Source organism: Anomaloglossus baeobatrachus, chromosome 3 (assembly GCF_048569485.1).
Source record: "Anomaloglossus baeobatrachus isolate aAnoBae1 chromosome 3, aAnoBae1.hap1, whole genome shotgun sequence".
Lineage (NCBI taxonomy): Eukaryota > Metazoa > Chordata > Amphibia > Anura > Aromobatidae > Anomaloglossus > Anomaloglossus baeobatrachus.
Window position 1 is genome coordinate 576,733,969 of NC_134355.1, and position 26,412 is coordinate 576,760,380.

Consider the following 26,412-nt stretch of genomic DNA (forward strand, 5'->3'; position numbering starts at 1 on the left):
TGGGAGTTAATCTTGTGTGTGTTGTTTTTTTGAAGTAGATTTTTAATGCATTATGCTTAAATTGCATATTTTATATATCATATATTGCTTGATTGTGTATATATAAACTACTTTATATGATCAGTCAGAAGGTATCTTTTTTTTTTTAAAGAAAAAAAAAGGGAAAATGTTTAAAACTTAAAGAATTTAGTTTCTGTTCCAATCTAAATTATGCTCCTCTTTAGGCCTCTGTCACACGTTCGTGCCTCCGGTACGTGTTTGCCAGTTTTTTCACGTACACACGTGGACATATGATTTCATAATAGTTTGGACACACGTAAGTAGTTTGGAATGGAACGTGTGTCCATTCCATACTTACGTGTGTCTGTGTGTTCCTCACGCCGACATGTCCACGTGTTCTCCGGCAGCACGGGTGTCACACGGCCCATACCACACGGATGTAGTGTGGATGTGGTCCCGTGTGACACGCGCCGGAGAAACACGTGTCATAATTTATAAAAAAAAAACAAAAAAAAACCCCGCATACTCTCCTCCATAAGCCCTGCAGAATCTTCCGCTCCAAACAGTTGCTGCCGGCCGCCGCTCATTATGAGCGTGTTAAGGAGGTGGGCGTGATGTCACGGGCTCTAATCTCCGCCCCTCCACTCGGCAACCTGTGTGTCTTCTTTTCTATCAGTTATTTTTCCTAAAATTAAAGTTTAAAATACTGTATGCAACCATTTTTTTCTAGATCTTACTGTCATTGAATAGGAAATCGAATTGATTGACCATAGTCATTAAAATCTGTCCCGGTGATGGTCGTGTTACAAGACACAGATCTATAACTGACTGAATTGTTGAAAAGATCTTGAAAACCAGGAGTTGTTAGTAGTAGATTAGAAAACCGTATAACTTTCCTATACAAAGAAGAACATCTGTTTGTACATATGAAGTTAAAGAGGGAAGTTAGATTTTGGCAAAGTCGTCTTCTGGGTATAATGGTTTATAAGATTCCAGACTTATACGATTTGCTGTATTTTCAGTCCGTTAGTTATGAAATCACAAAATATTTTAGAAAATGAATGAGCGGTCCCATGTATTGTATAAATTGTTGCCTTCCACCCACAGTAAAAGAAGCAAGAGAGGCGAGAAGAGTGGGAAGGGTCTGCGACATTTCTCTATGAAGGTCTGTGAGAAGGTTCAGACCAAAGGGACCACGTCCTACAATGAAGTGGCAGATGAGCTCGTGGCTGAGTTCACCAGCTCTGCTGGACAGTTGCCATCTGATTCTGTAAGTAAAGTCTACATGATTTAATACCATTAGTTGTTTTCTTCTGGTTTGTAACCCATATTCCTTTTGCTCCATTCCCTTATGTAAGATGTGGCATTGCTCCACTCAGAATGGACATTTTAGAGCACTGGTCTCTGAACTGGTGGGACCTCCCAGAACATGGAGCCCGCCTGATTCAGAAAGTCCTCACTCTTTTAGTTATTCACCAAAGGGCATGTTCCCTACTTTACAATGTATACTTCATGGGTGTACTACTGTTGGGGCATAAAGTGGGTGCTTCCGACAGTCAGCAGCCAGGAGGGGAGTATTTTTATGTTTTGGGTTCTTTTTCAAGGCCCTGGGCTAATTAAGTATAAGTATTAAAGTAGGGGAAAACCTCTAAGTGGGAAGGAAGAACGATGACTGGCTGCTGAAAATCCGCAAACCATATACCAATTTTTCGGGGCTATAAGACGCACCCAGGTTTGGACAACAGAAATTAGGAAAAAAATGTTAATAGTAAAAGTACTCTGGTGATCTAAATATGTGGCCTGGGGGTGGGGGGGGGGGGGGACTGTTGGTGATCTACTGTTGGACTCCTTTCTTGGTGCTCTGGGGTGAAAGAGGAGGTTAATGAATTATTCTAAAGTGGTAATAATACATTAGGAGGGTTGTACCAAAAAAATAAGGGGCGTTATATAATGTCCAAAGAGTGACATAACAATGTCCCAATACACTTTACATTGATTTGTTTTGTTCCAAATTTCAGAAGGAGCACAAGTAAAATTATTGTGGATTCAACGATGTCCCTAGTTTCTTGTGTGTTTAAGGTCCTTCATTTATGCCACTTAACCCTAGAACGTGCAAGCAATTCAATCTACAATAGAAAACAAATGACCTAGCAGGCCTGCGAGGCCCCAGGTATGCGTTCTAGGGTTAAAGGCTATCTATCAGCAGGTTTTTGCTATGTAAGCTGAAGACAGCATGCCGCAAGGGTTAATACAGAAAATTCAGGCATGCACGTCATGTCAAGTTCCGATCTGTTGTTTATTTGCTATGTTTGTTTAAGCATCAGGACTTATTGTTCAGACTACAAAGTCATGCTCATGCAGTCCAGCACGCCCCCTCCTCTGATTGAAACTTCACTGTCAATGTACAATCTCTATAGAGAGCCTGGTGTGGGCGGGACAGCTCTCTCAGCTCTGCTACATGGCTGAATCTAAAAATCCTAAGGCTATGTGTCCACGGTAGAATGTACCTGCGGATTTTTCTGCATGAAAATCCGCGACTTTCGCGGCAAATCCGCACCTTTTTTTGCCGCGGATTTGCCGCGGATTTTGATGCAGATTTTTTTTCCCCCCAATTCTATAGCCAAAATCCGCACCAAAATCCGCAACAATAATTGACATGCTGCAGATTTTTCCGGATCAAAATCCGCGGCAAATCCGCCGCGGAAAAATCCGCAGCATGGACACAGCATTTCCAAAATGCCATTGAAATGGCTTGGAAGTGCCGCTGCTGCAGATTTTCGGAAAATCCGCGGCAAAATCCGCAGCGTGGGCACATAGCCTAATTGTGCCAAAACGGCTGCACCCAGTAATCTAAGTGAAACACCGTTGGATTCAGGATCTCATTGCTTAAATCACGCTGCTCTCAGATGAGGTAGCAAAAACCTGGTGACAGATTCCCTTTAAATTCCTTATACACAGTTTAGCCACCTGTAAATTTTAGTAGGAATTCTAATTTCTGCATTATAAAGGATGCCTATTGCAGCTTTTATATCAAGCCGTTTTGTGTTGATTTTCTGTTCCCTTTATGGCTACACATAAATGTGAGCAGACAAGGACGGCATCTCATATATGTATCCTATATGTTGCACAGACAGAAAATGAAAATGCAGGAGAGAGGCTTTTGTCAGGAAGACTGACACTCTTCTGCTAAGTGTAAATCAACTTGCTTTCTACATGTGACAGATTTCTTTTTCTTCCGCCTGTGCCCAAAGATCCATTCTCTTAACCTTCAGGTGGACCTCAGCTTTTCCTAACCTGCTAGCGAGCTCAGCTCAGTCCCTACTGCTGAGCATTAATTACACAGATGGAGAGAACTGTGCAGCCGCTTAGTTATCTCAGTGATAGGAGCGCAGCACTTGTGAATGCTCTGCCCTGAGATTAGGAAGCAGTCAGGGAGGTCTGGCCCTACTGACTGTGGATTATAAGACGCACATACATTTTAGCAAGACATTATCTTGATTAAAGTGTGTCTTAAGGTACCTTCACACATAACGACTTACCTGTGATCCCAAAAACGATGCGACCTGATAGGGATCGCAGATAAGTCGCTGGGAGGTCGCAGGTGAGACGGTGACTCAGCTGCGATCTCGCTAGCGATCTCGTTATGTGTGACAGTACCTTTACAGTCAGAAAAATACGGTAGTTGTTTTGGGAAAACAGTACTTAAGGCCCAGTCACACACAACGACTTACCAGCGATCCCGAAAATGATGCGATCTGATAGGGATCGCTGGTAAGTCGCTGGGAGGTCGAAGGTGAGATGTCACACAGTCAGATCTTACCAGCGATGCAGGAACAATACAGGTCACAGTAGTAACCTGTATAACGATCTCAGCAGTCACTGTGACCCTGTCACACAGTGTCAAACACAGCGATGTGTCCTGCCCAGCAGGACGTCGCCTTTGAAGAAAATGACCTGGACCATTCTGCAACGACTAGAGATCTCACAGCAGGGGCCTGATCGCTGGTAAGTGTCACACATAACGAGATCGCTAACGGGATCGCTACTGCGTCACCAAAACGGTGACTCAGCTGCGATCTCGCTAGCGATCTCGTTATGTGTGACAGTACCTTTATTCCTGTAAAACAGGCTAATGGTGTGGGCTAGTTAAAGGGAATCTGTCACCCGGTTTTTGCTCCCCCATCTGAGAGCAGTATAATGTAGAAACAGAGACCCTGATTCCAGCGATGTCACTTACTAAGCTATTTGCTGTCATTTTGTTAAAATCACTATTTTATCTGCTGCAGATCTAACAGTTATACAGAGCTCATGAATATGCTGGACTACCTGCAGCATGCCAAGTAGTCCTGTAATGATAATCTACTGCTGATTATACAGTGATCAAAACTACACTAAGCAGCCCAGTAAGTAACACATCACTGGAATCAGGATCTCTTCCCCTACATTATGCAGCTCTCAGATTAGGTGGTAAAAACCTGGTGACAGATTCCCTTTTAATGGATGGTATTTGAACATTCTGGTGGTCTAATAATTGTACATTAAATACTTTGTTTGTAATCCTGACTTTTCTCATTTGTCTTGATGCCAGTGTGCAGGGAGTAATAGTAATGACCTGGTTTTATATTCAGGCTTATGACCAGAAGAACATCAGGCGGCGGGTTTATGATGCCCTCAATGTACTAATGGCCATGAATATCATCTCAAAGGAGAAGAAGGAAATAAAGTGGATTGGTTTGCCGTCCAACTCTGTGCAGGAATGTGAGAATTTAGAGGTACGCTGGTATAGTACATGGATTTTCTTTTAATTAATTATGTTTTCCATATTAAAGAATTAATTTGTCCAAAATTAAAACTTTACTGATATATTTTTGATTTGCATACAATTCGTTTACAAAATGGCTTTATTAAGGACTGTGGTTTCTACCAGGGTTAGGAAGTGCTCCTATTATCCCATGCTGTAATTCTAAATATGTCTGTGGACTGCGGGAAAGGTGCAGCTACCAGGGTAGCCGTCTTAGACACTGGGAGTTGGGGGGACATATCCATAATTAAAGGGATTTTGTAGGACTTCAATATTAGACCATGAATATCGGACTAGTAAGTCCCAAATTTCTGGCAGAACTGCAAAGTAGTTTTCCTATATACTCTCATGGCAGAGAGCCAGCAGTACCACTCACAGCCACTATACAGTGTATGGAGCCGGGCTCTGCAGACGATCAGTGGAGGTAACGGGATTCAGACCCCCATTGATTTGATATTGATAAGTCATCAATATTGAAATTCTCCCCTACAACCTCTCCAAAAAAAATAAGTACTAAGCGACCCCCCCCTCCCCCCCCCGCATAAGTGGGTGTTATTAATAGGGCCTTTATCCTACAGTTTTCATTTGCTCTATTAGGCGGCGTGTCCACAATCAGGGCTCACAGTGTTTTTGACACGGCATGTTTCAGCTGCATCCAAAACGCTGCATTGTACAGTACAAGCACAGTGGATGGGATTTCTAGAAATCTCCTACTCACTGTGAGTGTGCAGCTTGCAGCGTAAACTGACATGCAGTCTGGCTTTCCGAGCCACGGCATGTCAATTAGTTGCTGCGGATACACGAGTGTCCTCCACAGGGAAAAGAGAAGAGAGAGACCGCAATTACCTGAGCCCGGATAGTGGGCACAAGCGACTCGTGGCCCTGAAGGTCAGGACCCGCCGCATCCAGCACCCACCGCGGGTCCTGATCGTGGGCACAAACCCTTAGGGTGTGAGAGAACTCCTGTAAACATCTACAATGGCAAACTCAAGAAAAGAAAGTAGCTTTTCATGGCGCTGTCTTTGTGTAAGGCAATCCAGTGACGTGATATACACAGACTGCCGCTATACTACATGTAATACAGGGGCGGACATATCATTGCTGCAGCACAGGGACTAAAGTGGGCTTCACACGGCATGATCTATCGTGCGATTGCACGAGCGATCGTACCCGCCCATGTCGTTTGTGCGTCATGGGCAAATCGCTGCCCGTGTCACACAAAGTCGTTTAAACCGCAGTCACACGTACTTACCTGCTGAGGGACCTCACTCTGGGCGGCGAACATCCTCTTCCTGAAGGGGGAGGGACGTTCGTCATCCCAGCGACTTCACACAGCGGCCGGCCAATAGAAGCGGAGGGGCGGAGATGAGCGGGACGTAACATCCCGCCCACCTCCTTCCTTCCGCATAGCAGGCGGGAGCCGCGGGACACAGGTGAGCTGTGTTCATCGTTCCCGGGGTGTCACACGGTGAGATGTGTGCTACCCCTGGTACGATGAACAACCGGCGCCATGACAAATAAACAAACAATTTTTTTAAAAATAAGCGACGTGTACACGACTCAATGATTTGTGAGCGATTTTGCGTCGCTCGGAGGTGTCACACGAGACGACGTTGTGAACGATGCCGGATGTGCGTCACGAAAACCGTGACCCCGACGATGCATCGCACGATAGATCGCCTCGTGTGACTCCCGCATAAGAGTCAAGGGGGCCCTATTCTACCTGCAAAGTAGGGGGATTGTGCATTATTAGCCATTGGACTGTAGTCTTGCACAGGGGCCTATCCGCTCCCCACGTTTTGTATCTCTGCTTGTGCTCGGGGCTTCGTTCTATATACTTGTCCTATATCCAGTTATGCATAGACAGATTGTGGCAATGCTATAATTAGGTGCCTGACATATTTTCTTAGATCAGAATGAATGAATCCTCATGGTAGGCTGAACCCCGGGTTATTTTGGGTGATTTGTCTTATCTGGCAGTCTAGCATATATCAGCCTAGATAGCATGCTCATGGATGCGCGGTGTGTGATATCCACACAGTGTCTGTATATTGCAGGCAGGCTATGTGCGGAGCTAAGGTCCCTGTACCCAGCTGTGGGGAGCAGCTGACTCGGCAGCTCATTACTAGTGCAGTTCATCAGACCATGGCTGCCCGCATGAGCTGGGGCATAAATATACGTGCGATGACAATCCACATAGCCTCGGCCTGCATTATGTAAGAACTTAGCGAAGTCTTTTTTTTTTTTTTTGCTGCAGAGCTATTTTTACTTATCACCATGAAAGCTTCATCCCAAACTCCAGCCCTGCTCCAGTCCTCTGCAGCGTCTCATCCCATTATGATTTGCTTTATTGGTTGTGTCATGTTTGCGAGATGTTCATACTGATATGCATATAATGGTGGAATTATTAGGCCCTGTGCGTACACAGCGTGTTTTGCCGCAGATTTTGCTTGTTGTGCGGTTTTTGTTCATAAAGTTCATGCAGTCCTTCCCCAGCACAATCTATGAGAAAGCCAAAATGCTGTGCGCAGACTGCGGGTTTTTTTTTTTTTTTTTCCCCTACAGGTTCTAATGCAGAATTTCTGCAGCAAAAAGTAGCGGCGTGTCACTTCTTTTCCGCAGGTACCTGCAGTTTTCCCCTGTATTTTCCCATTCATAATGGTTAAAAACCGCAACAAACCGCGGTAAAACGGCATGCGGATTTTGGGTGCACTTTTTTTGCCGCAGGTGCGGAATTCTGTCAGAGGATGCGGATTTTGCTGAAGAAACACCTCTAACCAGTGCGTACAGGGCCTTACATGCTTGTATAGTGGGCTGGGGTGCAAATAGTTTTTTGAGGAGTATTTTCTTTAAGTCCTGGAGTCAGCACAGCTCGGCTCAGAGGACATTTAACAGTCACGATTATACATCAATGGCGTAAGAGAATACAGTGGAACCTTGGATTAAGAGTAACTTGGTTTGAGAGCGTTTTGCAAGACAAGCAAAGCTTTTTCCAAATGTGTAACTTGGTTTAAGAGCAATACTTTGCAATAAGACCAAATTCCCACCGTGCACGCTTCTGGTTCTGTCCTTTCACCGCGTTCTGACCCGCTCTGGCGGTAATTTTCTGTACATATGTACTGTATACTATATACCATTGTACAGTACAGTATATACTATAGCATGTCTATCAATTTGCATTTGTGGATACAGTATTTTTGTACTTTCTTTCTGGTAACCAGTATAGCACATTGCTTATACTGTACCTCCCGCACACCAACAATTCTATTGTAAGCTAACGGGCAGTTTAATTTATTTTGGTTGTTTTTTACTGTACAATATTTTGTATTAGTGTAATTTTATATGAATACAGTACATTATTTTGTATTACTGTAATAAGTTTGTATAAATACAGTAAATATTTTTGGGTTGTGGAACGAATTGTCTGCGTTTCAATTATTTCCTATGGGAAAATTTTGCTTTTGATAAGAGTAACTTGATTTAAGAGCTCACTCCCGGAAACAATTATGCTCGTAATCCAAGGTTCCACTGTATAAGAAAGTGTGTAACATGTCTTATGAGATAAATGTGTGTCTTTATCCACTTATAAGCCACCTCCTTCCCCTGCATCTTCTATTCATCATTCACTCTGACATACTGCTAGAATCCATCTTGGTGAAAGCAATATAGAGTGCCTACTCACTGAGGCATCAGAGGAAACAGCGGAGACGGGCACTGAGACACGGACCTGTGCTGCTGCTTTCTTGAGGCAGAATATCTCACATCAGTGCTGGAATCACAGCTACACTGCTCCGTACGGCTGTATAATGTCTGCATGATGCACAGAGACAGGAGAGGAGGATTCCCTCTGTTTCTATGTGCTCATAATATGGAAGATATCATAGCTTCCACCCACTAGATCACAGACACCTGAAAACATCTGAGATTGAGCCTGCAGAGGGAAAAACTGATGAAAACTGCAGGATAGAAGAAAAAAGGGCAGAAATGGTGAAAAGACCCCTGAACTGACATGTACACAGTAATGTGGTTGTGTAGTACTTTTATATTGATGGCCTGTTCTTTGGGTAGGTTACCCATACCAGATTGGTGGGGTACGACACCCAGTACCCCCGCCTATCAGCTGTTACTGGATGTGATCAGTTGCGGAGCTGCACAGCACAGCTTTGTCGGTGGTATAGTGGCCGCAGTGAATCTGCAGTACCCTGTTGCGGCACTGTATAATTTACAGAGCTGTGCAGCACCATGATTATCTATCGGCCGGGGTGCCCAGTGCCGCACCCCACCAATCTGATACTGATCACCTATTCTAGGCCAACAAATGAAAAGGCCCTTTAAAAATTGCAAATTATGTTGTGTCCTTGATGGCTCTGGATGAATGGCGTTTATGAATGAACCGGGGTCTTTGTACAAACACCTCTCTGGAATAATTTCGGCAGAGATGAAATCCTTTATTTTCATGCTTGGTTTTGGCATTGCAGATGGAGAAGCAGAGGAGGATAGAGCGCATCAAGCAGAAGAGTGCCCAGCTCCAAGAACTGCTGCTACAGGTACGCCGCCCCTCACTGCACATTATGTAGTTTTTATTTTAGGCATTCTTCCTGAAGGTTCTCAACCTACAGTATATACACTTATACCATGTCCATCCTATAATCCAAAATATTCCATACTTTGGCACCTACAATGTCCCAGTGACACCGTATGAACACAAGTAGAAGTATTTCTAGTCTATACGGCGTTCTGCTTAGAACATGAAGACATTAGTGTCTGCCTCCAGTCTTCTCCATCATTTCTATGCCTAAGATGTGCAGATAATTTTAGCATTTCTTTATATATAAGGGCCAATCCCCTGCATAGACCTAGAATTCACCCTCTCCTGACTGGGCCATTTTTTGTCCTTTTACTTTCTTCCTCCCTTTCTTCCAAGTTCTAGTTTTGAAATACCATTCAAAGTGGGATTAAAATGGTGAAGAAAAAAAACGCCATTGTTTTTTCAGAATTCAGTTTGTGGGTCAGCATCAATGCCAGCACGACTGCAGCACTGCCAAAGGCTTTTCCTCTTTATCTAGAACAAACCTTTGCAGATGTGACAATACCAAGTGTGTGTGTGTGTGTGTGTGTGTGTGTGTGTGTGTGTGTGTGTGTGTGTGTGTGTGTGTGTGTGTGTGTGTGTGTATGTGTATATGTATATATATATGTATAATATATATATAATGAGAGAGAGGGATATTATTATTATTATTATTATTTTATATATTTTCTTTATTATTAGGACATTTTTAATTTAGATGAAGATTTTGCATAATATTGGACTTCACAGTTCCTTTACCATATAGCTTCATATAAACGAGTCTGAGCTATAGGTGGAGCTGTCACATTAAAGACATGACCTCCACTTACCATTTCAATAGTGCTAATATAAGATCTATTCTGCCTAACATCTGAGGCTGCGCAGTTTTTACACCCCTTTGCTCTTTCTACACCCATATCACATTTCTCAGTGAATGTTTGCCATGCTGCTGTCCAGTGGCTATAATGGCTTGTCTGCAGGCCGACGAAGAGCAGTTTCCCTTCTACCGTGGGCACGGCTTGTCTGTACGCCGGGGAAGAGCAGTTGCCCTTCTACCCCGGGCATGGATTGTCTGCAGGCCGGGGAAGAGCAGTTGCCCTTCTACCCCGGGCATGGATTGTCTGCAGGCTGGAGAAGAGCAGTTGCCCTTCTACCCCGGGCATGGATTGTCTGCAGGCTGGAGAAGAGCAGTTGCCCTTCTACCCTGGGCATGGATTATCTGCAGGCCGGGGAAGAGCAGTTGCCCTTCTACCTGGGCATGGATTGTCTGCAGGCTGGAGAAGAGCAGTTGCCCTTCTACCCCGGGCATGGATTGTCTGCAGGCCGGGGAAGAGCAGTTGCCCTTCTACCTGGGCATGGATTGTCTGCAGGCCGGGGAAGAGCAGTTACCCTTCTACCTGGGCATGGATTGTCTGCAGGCTGGAGAAGAGCAGTTGCCCTTCTACCTGGGCATGGATTGTCTGCAGGCTGGAGAAGAGCAGTTGCCCTTCTACCTGGGCATGGATTGTCTGCAGGCTGGAGAAGAGCAGTTGCCCTTCTACCCCGGGCACGGAGCTGCCTAGTTACAGAGATGAAGTATTCATCTATTTATTCTTCCCGTCTGCTCATTGTGTTCCCTTGTTGCCTTATTGAGACACTGAGGGTCCTGTGTGTGTTTGTTAATATAGGCGGGCATCATGTGAGCTGCTGGTCACAGGGCCACTCGTACAACTTCTGCTGCAGAGGCCCGTGACAATGGAAGCATTTGTTAAGTCTCATCAGATACCAGAATCTCATATGCCCGGCTTGTCCTCCGTTTAGTAGTTCGCTAGTTGTTCTTTTTTGTTTTTTAACAATATGATTATTTGGGCTGTGTTCACACATTACAAAAAATCCTGGAAACTCCTGTTATACCCTATATGAACTGAACACCGTCATTAATGTATTATGAATGACCGGCGCGCAGTCTGTAATTATACTGAAAAGCTACAACATTTTCCTCCCCCTCGTCAATATGTGCCTTATGTGTGACCTATAGTACTAGCACATAATTCATCATCCCTTTACAAGTGGGAAAATTACAATAAAAGACTGCTTGGGGGGGGAGACGGACTGGTTCTATCTAAAGAGATCTGCAGAGAATGGGGTCTTATTGGTAACATTCCTTAGAGAAACCATTTGAGTTGTCTGTGCGGAAGGAGACACCATGATCTTGCAATTGCCACCTATCTGTAGTCCTTTTAGCAAGTGTTGTAACATGACTAGGGATATTAGTCAAACCAGATACCGATTGCCAACGTGCGTTTCTGATTACCTACCCCTCCATTTGTCATGTCAACAATAAGTGACCTCTGCAGCCAATCATTGGGCTCATTGGTTTGATGATTGTATATAAGCATTGAGTCCAGTGATTGGTTGCAGCAGTTACATGATGTTGATGTGATGTCACGACTTAAACCATGTCCACAAATTGTAGAGCCAGCAGCGGAGAGCCGGCACTGGAGTGGCAGGAGGTACGTTCAGCTGTTATTGTTACAATACGCCTATGATATAACCAAAAAAAAGTAAACTGGACAGACCCTATAAGTTTATTCACTGCACCACCGTGTACACTCATACATACTACTGCTTTATCCAGAACATGAGCTCATCTGATTATTTTCTCTCCTCGCTCCCCTCCCACAGCAAATCGCCTTTAAGCACCTTGTACAGAGAAACCGTCAGAACGAACAACTAAATCAAACGCCTCCCGCCCTAAACTCCACCATCAAGCTGCCATTTATCATTGTGAACACAAGCAAGAGGACCGTCATAGACTGCAGCATTTCTAGTGACAAGTGAGTACAAAGAACTGTTACTCCTGGCGCCAGTGCTGAGCAACACTCAGAATGGGCCCCACAGTGAGCTGGGCTGACGTCTACTCCTGTTTACAAGTCCAAATTTAGGCCTGGCTATTTTCATAATGAATTATCTTATCTTGATAAATGATACATTTTTGCCTGCATGGTGCCACCAGTAGTGGGCGCTCTCTGCATTTAGATTTACATAGCTAGAAAAAGGAACAAAATATGTATATTGTGAGCGCTCACTAGTGGCGGCTGCAGGTAGTCCTGTAGGAAGTTGGGCACATAAACCACCTGAATGGATGTGTGTTTGCTATTGGCCGAGTGGATGGCTGCTCGCTACCGGCCGCGTGGATGGCTGCTCGCTACCGGCCCGAGTGGATGGCTGCTCGCTACCAGCCCGAGTGGATGGCTGCTCGCTACCGGCCCGAATGGATGGCTGCTTGCTGCCGGCCCGAGTGGATGGCTGCTTGCTGCCAACCCGAGTGGATGGCTGCTTGCTGCCGGCCCGAGTGGATGGCTGCTTGCTGCCGGCCCGAGTGGATGGCTGCTTGCTGCCGGCCCGAGTGGATGGCTGCTTGCTGCCGGCCCGAGTGGATGGCTGCTTGCTGCCGGCCCGAGTGGATGGCTGCTTGCTGCCGGCCCGAGTGGATGGCTGCTTGCTGCCGGCCCGAGTGGATGGCTGCTTGCTGCCGGCCCGAGTGGATGGCTGCTTGCTGCCGGCCCGAGTGGATGGCTGCTTGCTGCCGGCCCGAGTGGATGGCTGCTTGCTGCCGGCCCGAGTGGATGGCTGCTTGCTGCCGGCCCGAGTGGATGGCTGCTTGCTGCCGGCCCGAGTGGATGGCTGCTTGCTGCCGGCCCGAGTGGATGGCTGCTTGCTGCCGGCCCGAGTGGATGGCTGCTTGCTGCCGGCCCGAGTGGATGGCTGCTTGCTGCCGGCCCGAGTGGATGGCTGCTTGCTGCCGGCCCGAGTGGATGGCTGCTTGCTGCCGGCCCGAGTGGATGGCTGCTTGCTGCCGGCCCGAGTGGATGGCTGCTTGCTGCCGGCCCGAGTGGATGGCTGCTTGCTGCCGGCCCGAGTGGATGGCTGCTTGCTGCCGGCCCGAGTGGATGGCTGCTTGCTGCCGGCCCGAGTGGATGGCTGCTTGCTGCCGGCCCGAGTGGATGGCTGCTTGCTGCCGGCCCGAGTGGATGGCTGCTTGCTGCCGGCCCGAGTGGATGGCTGCTTGCTGCCGGCCCGAGTGGATGGCTGCTTGCTGCCGGCCCGAGTGGATGGCTGCTTGCTGCCGGCCCGAGTGGATGGCTGCTTGCTGCCGGCCCGAGTGGATGGCTGCTTGCTGCCGGCCCGAGTGGATGGCTGCTTGCTGCCGGCCCGAGTGGATGGCTGCTTGCTGCCGGCCCGAGTGGATGGCTGCTTGCTGCCGGCCCGAGTGGATGGCTGCTTGCTGCCGGCCCGAGTGGATGGCTGCTTGCTGCCGGCCCGAGTGGATGGCTGCTTGCTGCCGGCCCGAGTGGATGGCTGCTTGCTGCCGGCCCGAGTGGATGGCTGCTTGCTGCCGGCCCGAGTGGATGGCTGCTTGCTGCCGGCCCGAGTGGATGGCTGCTTGCTGCCGGCCCGAGTGGATGGCTGCTTGCTGCCGGCCCGAGTGGATGGCTGCTTGCTGCCGGCCCGAGTGGATGGCTGCTTGCTGCCGGCCCGAGTGGATGGCTGCTTGCTGCCGGCCCGAGTGGATGGCTGCTTGCTGCCGGCCCGAGTGGATGGCTGCTTGCTGCCGGCCCGAGTGGATGGCTGCTTGCTGCCGGCCCGAGTGGATGGCTGCTTGCTGCCGGCCCGAGTGGATGGCTGCTTGCTGCCGGCCCGAGTGGATGTGGGCCCTGTCTTCACAGATAAACACATTTTCATACTGCTATATTTGTCATCTGCACTCATATATGAATGCCTATATACTAGTAAAGACCGTTGCCCACACTTTATCTATCTATTGCCTATCGATCACTATTTCATTACGTTTCCTACACTTATACTTCATCCTGATCGCTGTTTTATGGGATTTTTTTTTTTTGTCTTTTCATCCTTGGCCGTGTGTTATTTTATAGGTTTGAATATCTGTTCAACTTCGATAACGCCTTTGAAATCCACGATGACATTGAGGTTCTAAAAAGGATGGGGATGTCATTTGGACTGGAATCTGGAAAATGCACATCAGAAAACCTAAAACTTGCCAAATCTTTTGTACCCAGGGCTTTGGAAGGATATGTGACAGGTGGGTAACACTATTATAAGGGTAAGCAGCTTATACCAGTATGCAATGTGTGTCATTTATTAACAGGTTGTCCGATTCTGGTCTGGGGCCTTGTTTTGTGATTTTGTGTTTTGCTTTTTTTTTTTTTTTAAACTTAAATGCAAGTATTTGGGGCTAAACATCATTTTTGCATTTCGGTGTCATTACGAATTTTGCACCGTTTTACTTTGTTTCCCTGCATATTTAAGGGCTCGTTCACTCATTTGCATGTCTCGTACTCCTTTTTTTTTTTTTTTTTTTGTTTTTCTCCACAGATTGCACAAATAATAGTCTATGGGGTAATTTGTGCCCCACTTTTTTTATTCGGACCAAGTTGTCTGCACAAATGCATGGAGACCTGTCAGATATTGATGCGAGTGTGAGATGTGAAAAATTGGGCAATGTTCTGTGCTGCCATCTGTGTATTTGAGTTGAGAGGCTCCATACACTGATGACACTCATGAATCTTGGACAGATTTATTTTTTTTTTGGACCAGAAAATCACTGAAGTCTGAATGAGCCGTACTTTCATGTGTTCTGTGGTCATAAATCACCTTAGAAGAGCTCACTGATGGGGAACCCCTCTAAAGGCCCTGTCACATGCAGAGATAAATCTGCAGCAGATCTGTGGTTGCAGTGAAATTGTGGCCAATCAGTGCCAGGTTTGTGGCTGTGTACAAATGGATCAAAATGTCCATGATTTCACTGTAAGATGGCAAAGATTTATCTCTTTGTGTGACGGGGCCTTTAGGCAGGCTTCACATCAGCGGTATTCTGCCGCAGTGCCGGATCCGGCAGAAATGTGGTACAGTTAAATGGAATCTCGTCAAGATAAGGTCACATGCGTCCGCGGCTGCATACGACCTCATGTGACCTTACGTTGCCGCAATTCCACTGTATTTCTGAGGGATCCGGCATTGCAGCAGAATACCACTGATGTGCGCGCTGCCTAAGGGTAGCTTTACACGCTTCGATATTTGTCCCGATATCGCTAGCATGCTACCCACCCCCATTGTTTGTGCGAAACGGGCATATCGCTGCCCGTCGCGCACAAAATCTCGCACCCACGTCACACATACTTACCTGCATAGCGACGTCGCTGTGACTGGCGTACTGCCTCCTTTCTAAGGGGGCGGTCCGCTCGGCGTCACAGCGACGTCACTAAGCGGTCGCCCAATGAAAGCGGAGGGGCGGAGATGAGCGGGAAGTAACATCCCGCCCACCTCCTTCCTTCCGCATTGTGGCCGGAGGCAGGTAAGGAGATGTTCCTCGTTCCTGCGGCGTCACATGTAGCGATGTGCACTGCCGCAGGAACGAGGAACAACTTCGCCCCTTCGACAGCAGCGATAACTGGCAGCGGACCCCCATGTCAACGAGGAGCGATTTTGGACGTTTTTGCAACGATCCAAAATCGTTCCTAGGAGTCACACACTACGAGATTGCTACAGCGGTCGGATGTGCGTCACAAAATCCGTGACCCCAACGAGATCGCTGTAGCGAAATTGTAGCGTGTAAAGCCCGCTTAAGAAGAAACTATACTGATATGATGCCATTACACAATTGCTAACAGCAGGGGGCGGAATACATTCATATAAAACAAAAAAAGTGGTTCTATGGGTTTTTTTTTGGGGGGGGGGGGCGAGGTGGTTAGAAGTTTGCAACTTGGTACAAAAATTGCAAACTCTGAGCTGTATTGGATTCTGCAGGTGGAGTCGTATCTATACGTTGTAATGCAACCCGCAGCAGAAGACATGATTATATTTCCACTGACTGCGGTGCAAACTTGTAAAGTCCTTCTGCCTCCTCAATGTGGTCTCTTATAGCAGCCCCCCCGCTGTTCACACTGTGGGGGGCTGTTAAAATGACACTTTTCTCAACTGCTCAACATCAAATAGTAGGTGCAAAGTGAAAACTCCTCAGAAAGGACCTTCTGTGCAACAAAGACAATAGTGTAGGCCCCATCTCATTATAAAGAAGTCTTGGTTTGCTTTGCAATTAAATCTACTCTATTGTTCTCCTTTATCAGCCACAAAGCTGGTGGTTTGCAATTAAGGACTGCAGGTTCAGAAAAATGTCCGCCACCATACTCCTTAATTTACCTCCCCTTCAGGAATATTACTGTACATACATATTTTTAGACTTGGGGTTACTGGCCCTTTAAACATTAATGGAATCTCTTATTTAGGAGCCAAGATTGCGATACTCTCAGATAGAGATAACCCATTACTATGCTAATGCTGAAAGAGTTAAAAAGTTAAGTGGGCCGGGGCAGGGTTTGGATGCATGAGTGCAGAATACAAAGCCGCTAAGTGGTGGGGGTCCCGTAGTGTTGGGCATTGTCTGCATAATGGGGCAGAGCTGGCTGCAGACTTGCTGTGCATATTAACAGGGACTGGGCTATTCATTTCCTCCCCGGTGCCATCTCTGCTTAATGAAAAGGGCTTTTCCTGTTGATCACTCAGAACAGTCTGTACACTGAAGGGAAATCCCATTCACAGTTACTGGACGGAGTACTACTCCATTATCTGCTAAATGTAGAGCGCTGTCCCACAAGACACACACATTACATTAATATGCATAGTCACACCTCGTATAAAATCAGTGTAACCGTACTGTCCACTGCCGGACACAAACTGAAAAGGGCCCCTGCGCAAGAAGAGTTCAAGAGCGCATAAAAATGCTAAATTAGCACCTGTTTGGAGGTAGAAATGGGCCCCCCTTACTTCTCGGGCCCCTTTTGCGGCCGCACAGGTTGCTCCAATGGGATGTCTGCCTCTGGCACTGTCAGTCCTATAGTGACGGTGTAGGGACAAACTTTTTACAAAACACTTGATATAAATAATTTGCACTTTATTGATTTAAAAGAGTTGCCTCACCATGACTACTTGGCCCATTTGGACGACCCAATTATTGGGGACCAAGAGATCGTAGGGTTGCTTATTCCCGTCTATCGGCCCACCTAAACAGGCCGCCAATGACCGCAGCAAAGCAATTGATCCAAAAAATGGAGTTAGATACCTTAGAAAAAACCTTTATTTGGTCACTTTTTTTCGTATTGCTCTAAGTTTCTCCATTGCAGATACAGGTATAACATGTCTTTGTACCGTGTTAGCCAGTAGAGATAAAAAAAAAATGTTTAAAAGAACTGAGTCCTCAGTGGTTGATACCTTTTTAATGGTTAACGTAAAAAATGGTAAGAATAGCAAGCTTTCAAGACTATTTAGGCTCAGCATAACAAAATCTGAAGAGTCACATATTTATATACAACAGGAAATAGATTGGAGCAGTACATAAGACAAGTTATTTGAAGCAGAACTATCAGTATAGGAAGGGGACAAACCGTTGTAGCAGTAAATATTGCAGCAGTTCATAGATAAGCAGTGTGAAAGTTTTATTGTCCTCTGATTGGGGTCTGGTCCAGAGTTGTGATGCCCCCAGATACTCTCAGGAGCACATTTCTTAATTGATGTAAAAAGGTAATAAATCCATGTGACACATTCATTCCTGCTCTGAATGTGTCAAAGGTCATCAGAAGCTTGTATTCCCATTGCAGAGACAGTCACACTTGTTGCTTTTGGAGCGCAGTATGTGAAATATCTGGTTATAGGGCAATTTATCGTTTTTGTTCTCTGAGGCATGCCCTCCATCCCAGAAGCTGCCAATCACAGCTCAGTGGTTGATCTTGGGGAGGGAGGGATGGAATTCTGAAGAAACACCCAGTTGAACTGCAAGCGGAGATTTCACATACTTTGCTCCTACAACATAAAATGTGAATATCTTTACAATGGAGCGACGCCGGTCAAAATGGAAAAGCGCAGTAGAATCAGGGAAGCCCAGGGATTTTTAAAAGGTGTGTAAGTATTTTTTTTTAGTAAGTAATAGGTCCTCTTTAAGCAGGCTTAAAAATCCTCATTATTGGCAGCATATCGTCCTGGGTAAATATGTGCTGCCAAGAACATATTGACTCAGAACAATCATATCAATGCTCATACAATCTTTGTTGGTTTTTGTAATCTGGCAAGTAAAGGTACCGTCACACATAACGAGATCGCTAGCGAGATCGCAGCTGAGTCACGGTTTCTGTAACGCAGTAGCGATCCCGTTAGCGATCTCCTTATGTGTGACACCTACCAGCGATCAGGCCCCTGCTGTGAGATCGCTAGTCATTGCAGAATGGTCCAGGCCATTTTCTTCAAAGGCGATGTCCTGCTGGACAGGACACATCGCTGTGTTTGACACTGTGTGACAGGGTCCCAGTGACTGCTGAGATCGTTATACAGGTCGCTACTGCGTCCTGTATTGTTCCTGCATCGCTGGTAAGATCTGACTGTGTGACATCTCACCTGCGACCTCCCAGCGACTTACCAGCGATCCCTATCAGGTCGCATCGTTTTCGGGATCGCTGGTAAGTCGTTGTGTGTGACTGGGCCTTTAGCGACTACCCATCAGCTCATATATACCTCATGGACAGATATTTAATTGCCGAGGATTGGCTTGTACAAAGGGGCAATAAACCTGCTCATACAATTTTAATGTACATTGGCTGAACACACATATTTCGGGAGCATCAGCTAACCATCCAACATGTTTGAGGGCTTTCCAAGTCTCCCAGATGCCTCATGTTGGAAGAGATGAGGGCTAAGTAGTTTGATTTTTAAACAATCTGAAAATTAAAGCTTGTACCCAAGGGAGGTTCTGTTGAAAATATAAAAGCTGTTCTTAGAAGTGGATATTCACACACCTTACATTTTTTGAGATTGGGGATCCCCAAATTGTGATTTCTGTAAATCCCAATCATTGTAGAGAGAAGCATCCATACAGCCACCACTGGCCATCTTGGCTTGCTGAGACATGCCTTTTATCCCAATCAGCGCAGGCCCAGTGATGGGACCACCACTGATGAGGTGGGACCACCACTGATGAGGTGGGACCACCACTGATGAGGTGGGACCACAACTGATGAGGTGGGACCACCACTGATGAGGTGGGACCACCACTGATGAGGTGGGACCACCACTGATGAAACCGTAATGGCATACTCTGAATATATCGCTAGTAGGTTTTATATATGAGTATTGCCTGGGATTTACCACTACTTCTTACTACTAGTAGAAGAATATAATCACTCATTAAAAAGTCCACCTCTGTGAAGTAGGAGGATGAGCTGCAGATATTGTATTGGTATTGAAACCAACTAGAGGCAATGGCTGCCATCAACAGATGTTCAGTGTGCACACGGCAAGGACAAGGTCAAGGTTATCCATTTCTCACAACAGTTTAACTACGTGGGAATTGCAGGTTGGCACCTACCAGAACGAGTAGCTGCCGCTGTGAGAACCTCATTCCTGAGTGTCATGGCATTGTGTTCTTCACTCCGTCATTCTCAAGGACTTCCTAATCAGATCTTCTATCACAAGTGTTAGGCGGGTATGAAAGCCTCTGTCCTCATCTGATTATTAACGGCACTGGGTGTATCAGTGAGATGAGTGATAATAACCCAAGTAATTGTGTGATGAGCTGACCTACCAGGCACAACGTAATACCAGGGAACAAGTGGAATAAGCAGTGTGTGTGTATTCAGTATGATGGAGTGGTAGAGGCGGTATTATAACAGATACTAGTGTATTCTCAGTCTTGTAGGCACTGCTATTACGAAAATTGGTTAGACTTGTGTTTAGTTGAACCAGGATTATAGAAGTACCGTACTTTATTTTATTTTTGCTGACGCTAGTTTTTTTTTTTGTTCTGTAGACATGGCCTCGGGGACATCTTGGGCAGACCAAGGACTTCCTTTTAGCACATCTCAGACGGCCTCCGCGGTGCACACTGCTGGCAGTACTACTTACTCACACTCCAGGTACGGTTACATCATGATCATCAGGACACAATGTAATTGTAGTGATCTATTTTTAATGGGGATGTATGGGATTAGAAATCCATAAACTGGGCGTCACCTGAATACATGTGTGGCTTGGAAAGTGCAATACCACTCTCAACCCACATACAGGTGTTGGGCTCTTTCTGGAAAGCAGCCATGTTTTTCTAATCCTGAACACCCCTGGTAGTCGACTTTGTGATAACTCCAGTCTTTTTTTTTTCTTTGTGATCGACCCCCACAGTGTGAACCCAGGATTATTTTTTGACACTGACCTATCCTTGACTAGCAGCAGCCACCACTCCAGCTCCGGAACGTCCCACTATACAGAATCTCGAGGCGAAACCCCTTGTTCGTTCGATGATGACGAAGACGATGAAGACGATTCTTCCTCCTTGGAATAAAACAGAAGTGCGACACGTCAGAATGTATGAGAGTGTGATAATAGATTAGTCTTCCAACGTAGTTTCGATGGGAGATCACATCGGGATCAACAAAGTTCTTCTTCTTTTTTTTTTTTTCTTTTTTTTTTTTCTTTTAAAATGAGAAAACGCCATGTACGCTGTCAGATTTCAAGATGGCGTTTTGCCAGCTGAGAGGTGACTACACTTTCTCCAATAATGTTGTTTTGATTGTTGGCTTTTTAGACACCGTGTCTTCAAGGATTATGCACAGGGTATATTGGCGGACCTGTATGAGCTGCGAGAGTGAACGCTTCTTTACCTGCAGACTGTCGGAGCGATCACTTCACTGACTTCGAGTAATAGTGCATCTTTTGTAAATTCCTATCTTAAGCTTGAAGCCATTTCAGTAACACAGAACACCCAGCTAAGCTAAAAGCGATGCCTGCCAACGATCTGTGGGAAAGATGCTGCTATGTTCGGATTCCTGCAGTTATTGAGAAAATCGGGGGACATTTCTATAACAGAGCCGGACCTGTACACAAAGAATTTCTAGCACCATACGTACAGAAAAAGGGAACACTGTGATCGAGAATGCTGTCAAAGAAATTTTTTGCAGTTTTATGTCCTGACCATTTAACCCCCCTATCCTTACGCCCCCCCCCCTTTTTTTTTTTTTTTTTTTTTGAGTAATGAGTGACATTACAAGGGATGCTTCATCCATCTTGTAATAAATGCTGCATATGATCTCATGCTGAATCCTGGAGGCCATTTAATGTGTATTACCGCACTGCATATATTACCGCACATACTAGCGGGGGCAGTTATCTGGTCTTCCCTGGGCGAGTGAACATTGGTCCAAGGTAATGTGGCTGCCTCCATTATTTGTAGGGAGCGAGTATAATCCTGCATAGGTTTTAGTATCCCAAGCCTGTTCTGATAGATAGCGGCACCTCCAAGAATTCAAGGTTCATTCACAATTGTTATCTCTACCAGTTGTACACAATAGAAATGAATCTATCTCAATGTAGGACTCTGATAATATTCTTATTTTCTGTAAAATATGTTTTAAAACCTTTCCGATTCGCGTCGTGCATGCAATAGCGCGTGATTCTCGTTCAGTTCATGTGGCGCACCCATTTGTCATCCATTCATGTTGCTTATCTGTACACCCCAGTGCCTGTTAGAGTTTTGTTAATTACATGAAGCATTTCTAAAAAAAAGTGATTGAAGTGCTCCACTGCATATGTTTTTATTTAGAAAGTACCCTATACCAGTGCCAGACACAGACTGAAAAGGGCCCCTGAGCAAGGACAGTATATGGGCCCTTTCCATCCAATAGTTCTGCTATGACAGAAGCTCCTTGATGTTTTGGAGGTGAAACTGGCCCCCTCTGCTGCAGTGCATGCTGCACCAATATGTCCGCCCCTGCCCTATACTTTATTGCTTTTCTTTAATATATATATATATGCCATCAGGACCCCTACCATAATCCTCAGGGTATAGGAGGGGGCTGTAGTGTTACAAAACAAGAATCCATTTATGCTTCAAGATTAATGTCAACGAGCTTTCCTAGGAGCACTTGCTTCACAATAATCTTGCAGTCTAAACAGGCTGCCAATCGGCTAAATAAACCGGTTGATCGTCGGGTGAAATTCTTTTGGTCTGCACTACCGGTCATCGTTTTCGGTAAAGCATCGTCCAGTGTAAAAAGGTCTTGTGCTACCGAGAACAATGTCAGCCTACAAACATTGAGCGATTTGTTATAGATTGTCCAGTGCGCATCATTTACCATGATTTGTCTGTGTAAACGGGCAATTAAATGGGTAAAAATTGTTTTCGATCGGTGGTTGCGTAAAGAGTTTGTCCCCTACTTTTAGATTGATGGCCTATCCTTAGATAGATCATCAATGTCAGATCGGCCAGGGTCCGACACTCCACACCCTGCTGATTAGCTGTCCTTGGTGCCGGCGGCGGCAGAAATGCGCAGTTCCAGAGCTAGTGGCTGCTGCCGGTCCTGCACATTTGTCTCCTATTTAGATATTCAATAGAAGGCGTATGTGCAGTACCCGGCTACGGCTAGTATCAAAAGACGGAGCAGCCCCGAAACTGAACTTTTCTGGCTGCCTGCTGCCGGCACTGAGAACAGCTGATCGGCGGGGGTGTGGAGTGTCGGACCCCGGATGATCTGACATTAATCACCTATCCTAAGGATAGGCCATTGATGTAAAAGTACAGGGCAATCTCTTTAATGTTGCAAGTCGGATGTTGTAAACCTACCTCTTGACCTGTCAACTGTTAGGCTATGTTCACACAGGGCGTGTTTGCTCTATTTTTGGTGCATTTTTTCATAGGTTTTTTTTTTTTTGGCAAATAAATGCCAATACAGCACCAGCAAAACCTGTGAGATTCCAGAAATATCATGCACACTATTGTTCTTTTTTTTTTTCCTGACTGAAATGGCAAACTGCTGCATTTTTGAAAGAGGCAGCGTGTCAACTCGCTCTGCATTTTTGCTGCTTTTTTTCACCATTGAAAGCAATGATTGAAAAAAAATGCTGCATTTTTTTGCTGCGTTTTTGGTGAATTAAATTCACTTTAGTCAAACGTGCTGTAGACAAATGACACACCAATGACACTGCGCAAAAAAGGCAGCTTATTTACTGCCAAGAGATCAGGTTTTGCAGCCAAAAATGCCCTTTTGTAACTCCCATAAGGCTATGTTCACACAGGGCATTTTTGGTGCTTTTTTTGACCGCAAATACTGATCTCTTAGCCGTAAAAAAGTTGTACTTTGTGCTGCGTTTGTTGTGTCATTTGTCTACATTACATTTTTGAATAACGTTGGCTTCATACCATAGCATACTCTCTTTGCTTTGAGTGGTGAAAAAAAACCAGCAAAAACACCCTGTGTGAACATAGTCTTATGGGAGTTTTAAAAACTGCAGAGCATGCTTGCTTTTTGGAGAAGCCCCTGGAAGTAAATGGAAAGAGCGTAACCTGTCTGTGACTGCGGCCCTGAAGATAGATGCGAGCCGCTGCAGTGGGACCCACATTACTCATTTATGCCTTATCTTGTGGAGCTGTGTTACACTTCCCTGCACAGCGGATGAGAAATGTGATTTGTCCTCAGAATCTCCAATTATTATATACAAGTGCATCTCAATAAATTAGAATATCATCAAAAAGTTAATTTATTTCAGTAATTCAATACAAAAAGGGAAACCCATATATTATATAGAGTCATTATACACAGAGGGATCTATTTCAAGTGTTTATTTCTGTTAATGTTGATGATTATGGCTTACAGCCAATGAAAACCCAAAAGTCATTATCTCACAAAATTAGAATATTATATAAGACCAACTGAAAAAATGATTTTACACTCAGAAATGTTGGCCCCTACTGAAAAGTGTGTGCAGTAAATGCCTCAATACTTGGTCGCGGTTCCGTATGTAACAATTACTGCATCAATGCGGCGTGGCATGGAGGCGATCAGCCTGTGACCCTGCTGAGGTGTTATGGAAGCTGAGGTTGCTTTGATAGCAGCTTTCAACTCGTCTGCATTGTTGGGTCTGGTGTCTCTCATCTTCCTCTTGACAATACCCCATAGATTCTCTATGGGTTTAGGTCAGACCAGTTTGCTGGCCAATCATGCACAGTGATACTGTGGTTATTAAACCAGGCATCACTGATTGTGGAAACTTCACACTAGACCTCAAGCAGCTTGGATTGTGGCCTCTCCACTCTTCCTCCAGACTCTGGGACCTTGATTTCCAAATGAAATGCAAAATTTACTTTCATCTGAAAAGAACACCTTGGACCACTGAGCAACAGTCCAGTTCTTTTTCTCCTTGGCTTCTGGCGTTGTCTATTGGTCATGAGTGGCTTGACACAAGGAATGTGACAGTTGTAGCCCATGTCCTGGACACGTCTGTGTGTGGTGGCTCTTGAAGCACTGACTCCAGCAGCAGTCCACTCCTTGTGAATCTCCTCCAAATTTTTGAATGACCTTTTTTTTAACAATCCTATCAAGGCTGCGGTTCTCCCAGTTGCTTGTACACCTTTTTCTACTACACTTTTTCCTTCCACTCAACTGTCCATTAATATGCTTGGAAACAGGACTCTGTGAACAGCCAGCTTCTTTAGCAATGATATTTTGTGGCTTACCCTCCTTGTGGAATGTGTGAATAACTGTCAAGACAGTAGTCTTCCCCATGATTGTGTAGCCTACTGAACCAGACTAAGGGACCATTTTAAACACTTAGGAAGGCTTTGCAAGTGTTTTGTGGTAATTATTCTAATTTTCTGAGATGACTTTTGGGTTTTCATTGGCAGTAAGCCATAATCATCAACATTAACAGAAGTAAACACTTGAAATAGATCCCTCTGTGTGTAATGACTCTATATAATATATGCGTTTCCCTTTTTGTATTGAATTACTGAAATAAATTAACTTTTTGATGATATTCTAATATATTGAGATGCACCTGTAGAATGACAAATCCTAATAAAATCCCCCTTTATTGTGCCCAGTCAAGCCGCCTGCTGTGGGACCTGTACATGCAATGATCTTCTATTATGTGGACACTTTCATTGATTGCCCTCTAATCACAAAATGCCTGGCAAGATTGTAATTAATGCCTATTCCAAAGATATAGATCACTAAAGTCTTGTGACTAGTCCTGAACCACATCGGGTGCACCTCCGACCATCGCAGGCTCTTGCTGCTCTTCGGGGTCCCCCATTAGTACCATTCTCCGAGATGTCAAGACTACATTTGCATATTATATATATTTTTCACAAGGAAAATGTTTTTGTAATTGAAATCTAATGCTGCTATTAAGACTGGGTTCACATTACCGCTGTCATGTTTGTTACTTTGACGCATTTTCTATTAGAACTGGCTGCGGATTTTATTAATTTCTATAGGAACTGCCAGATGCAGTTATCTATCCAGGATTCAAGGGTCTCGGCATGCTGCCTGTAAAACACATTGACATTTTATGCTTCAATTCTAGAAATATATTTATTCCTTATACAAGGAAAGAAAAATCTCCTCCATTCATTATTCAATGTTGTCACTTTTTTTCGTACTTTCTTAAATTGCCAAAGTTTTATAAACTTGTAATGAATCTGGCCATAGACTTGAGTGCGGAGAGTCTCGTATGTGCCAATACAACGCATCGATCAATTTTCTATCATAGCTACAATGATGGGATAATTTGGAGGATTAATTAGCAAAATGTTATGGTTGTCATTTTTAGACCTGCTGTAAGGTAATTGAGTGCCATGAGTGATACATTGATGATGTAATTATGGCACTGTTATGTCATCATGTTGCAATAGTGTGTGTCTGGATTCCCAAACGTTAGCATATAGAAAAGGCTTTATTACCGTTCTCATTTCTGTTTTTAATTATCAGTTACAATATGGAATACACATGCAAATGTTTGGTAAAGGTGGAAATATGCAGAGATCTCTATAAAGTCGACTAAAGCTCTGGTCACTTCTTTGCTAGAGCTTTAAGGGTGCTTTACACGTTGCGACATCGCTAACGATATATCGTCGGGGTCACGGTGTTTGTAAGGCACATCCGGCGTCGTTGGCAACATCGCAGCGTGTGACACCTCTGAGCGGCCTAAAACGATTGCAAAAGAGGTA

The 26,412-nt window shown here is 45.1% G+C and overlaps 1 protein-coding gene across 2 annotated transcripts in view; it reads left to right on the top strand.

The window, feature by feature from the left end:
* TFDP2 (transcription factor Dp-2) overlaps positions 1-22,651 on the top strand; it is a 95,537-nt gene extending 72,886 nt beyond the window's left edge. For both annotated transcript variants that reach the window (XM_075338697.1, XM_075338698.1), the window contains 7 exons: positions 1,108-1,270; positions 4,629-4,772; positions 9,280-9,348; positions 12,033-12,184; positions 14,288-14,454; positions 20,224-20,329; positions 20,592-22,651. In XM_075338697.1, coding sequence (XP_075194812.1) covers positions 1,108-1,270; positions 4,629-4,772; positions 9,280-9,348; positions 12,033-12,184; positions 14,288-14,454; positions 20,224-20,329; positions 20,592-20,751 — 961 coding nt within the window. In that variant the 3' untranslated portion in view covers positions 20,752-22,651. The remainder of the gene's footprint in view (positions 1-1,107; positions 1,271-4,628; positions 4,773-9,279; positions 9,349-12,032; positions 12,185-14,287; positions 14,455-20,223; positions 20,330-20,591) is intronic.
* The last annotated feature ends 3,761 nt before the right edge of the window (positions 22,652-26,412 follow it).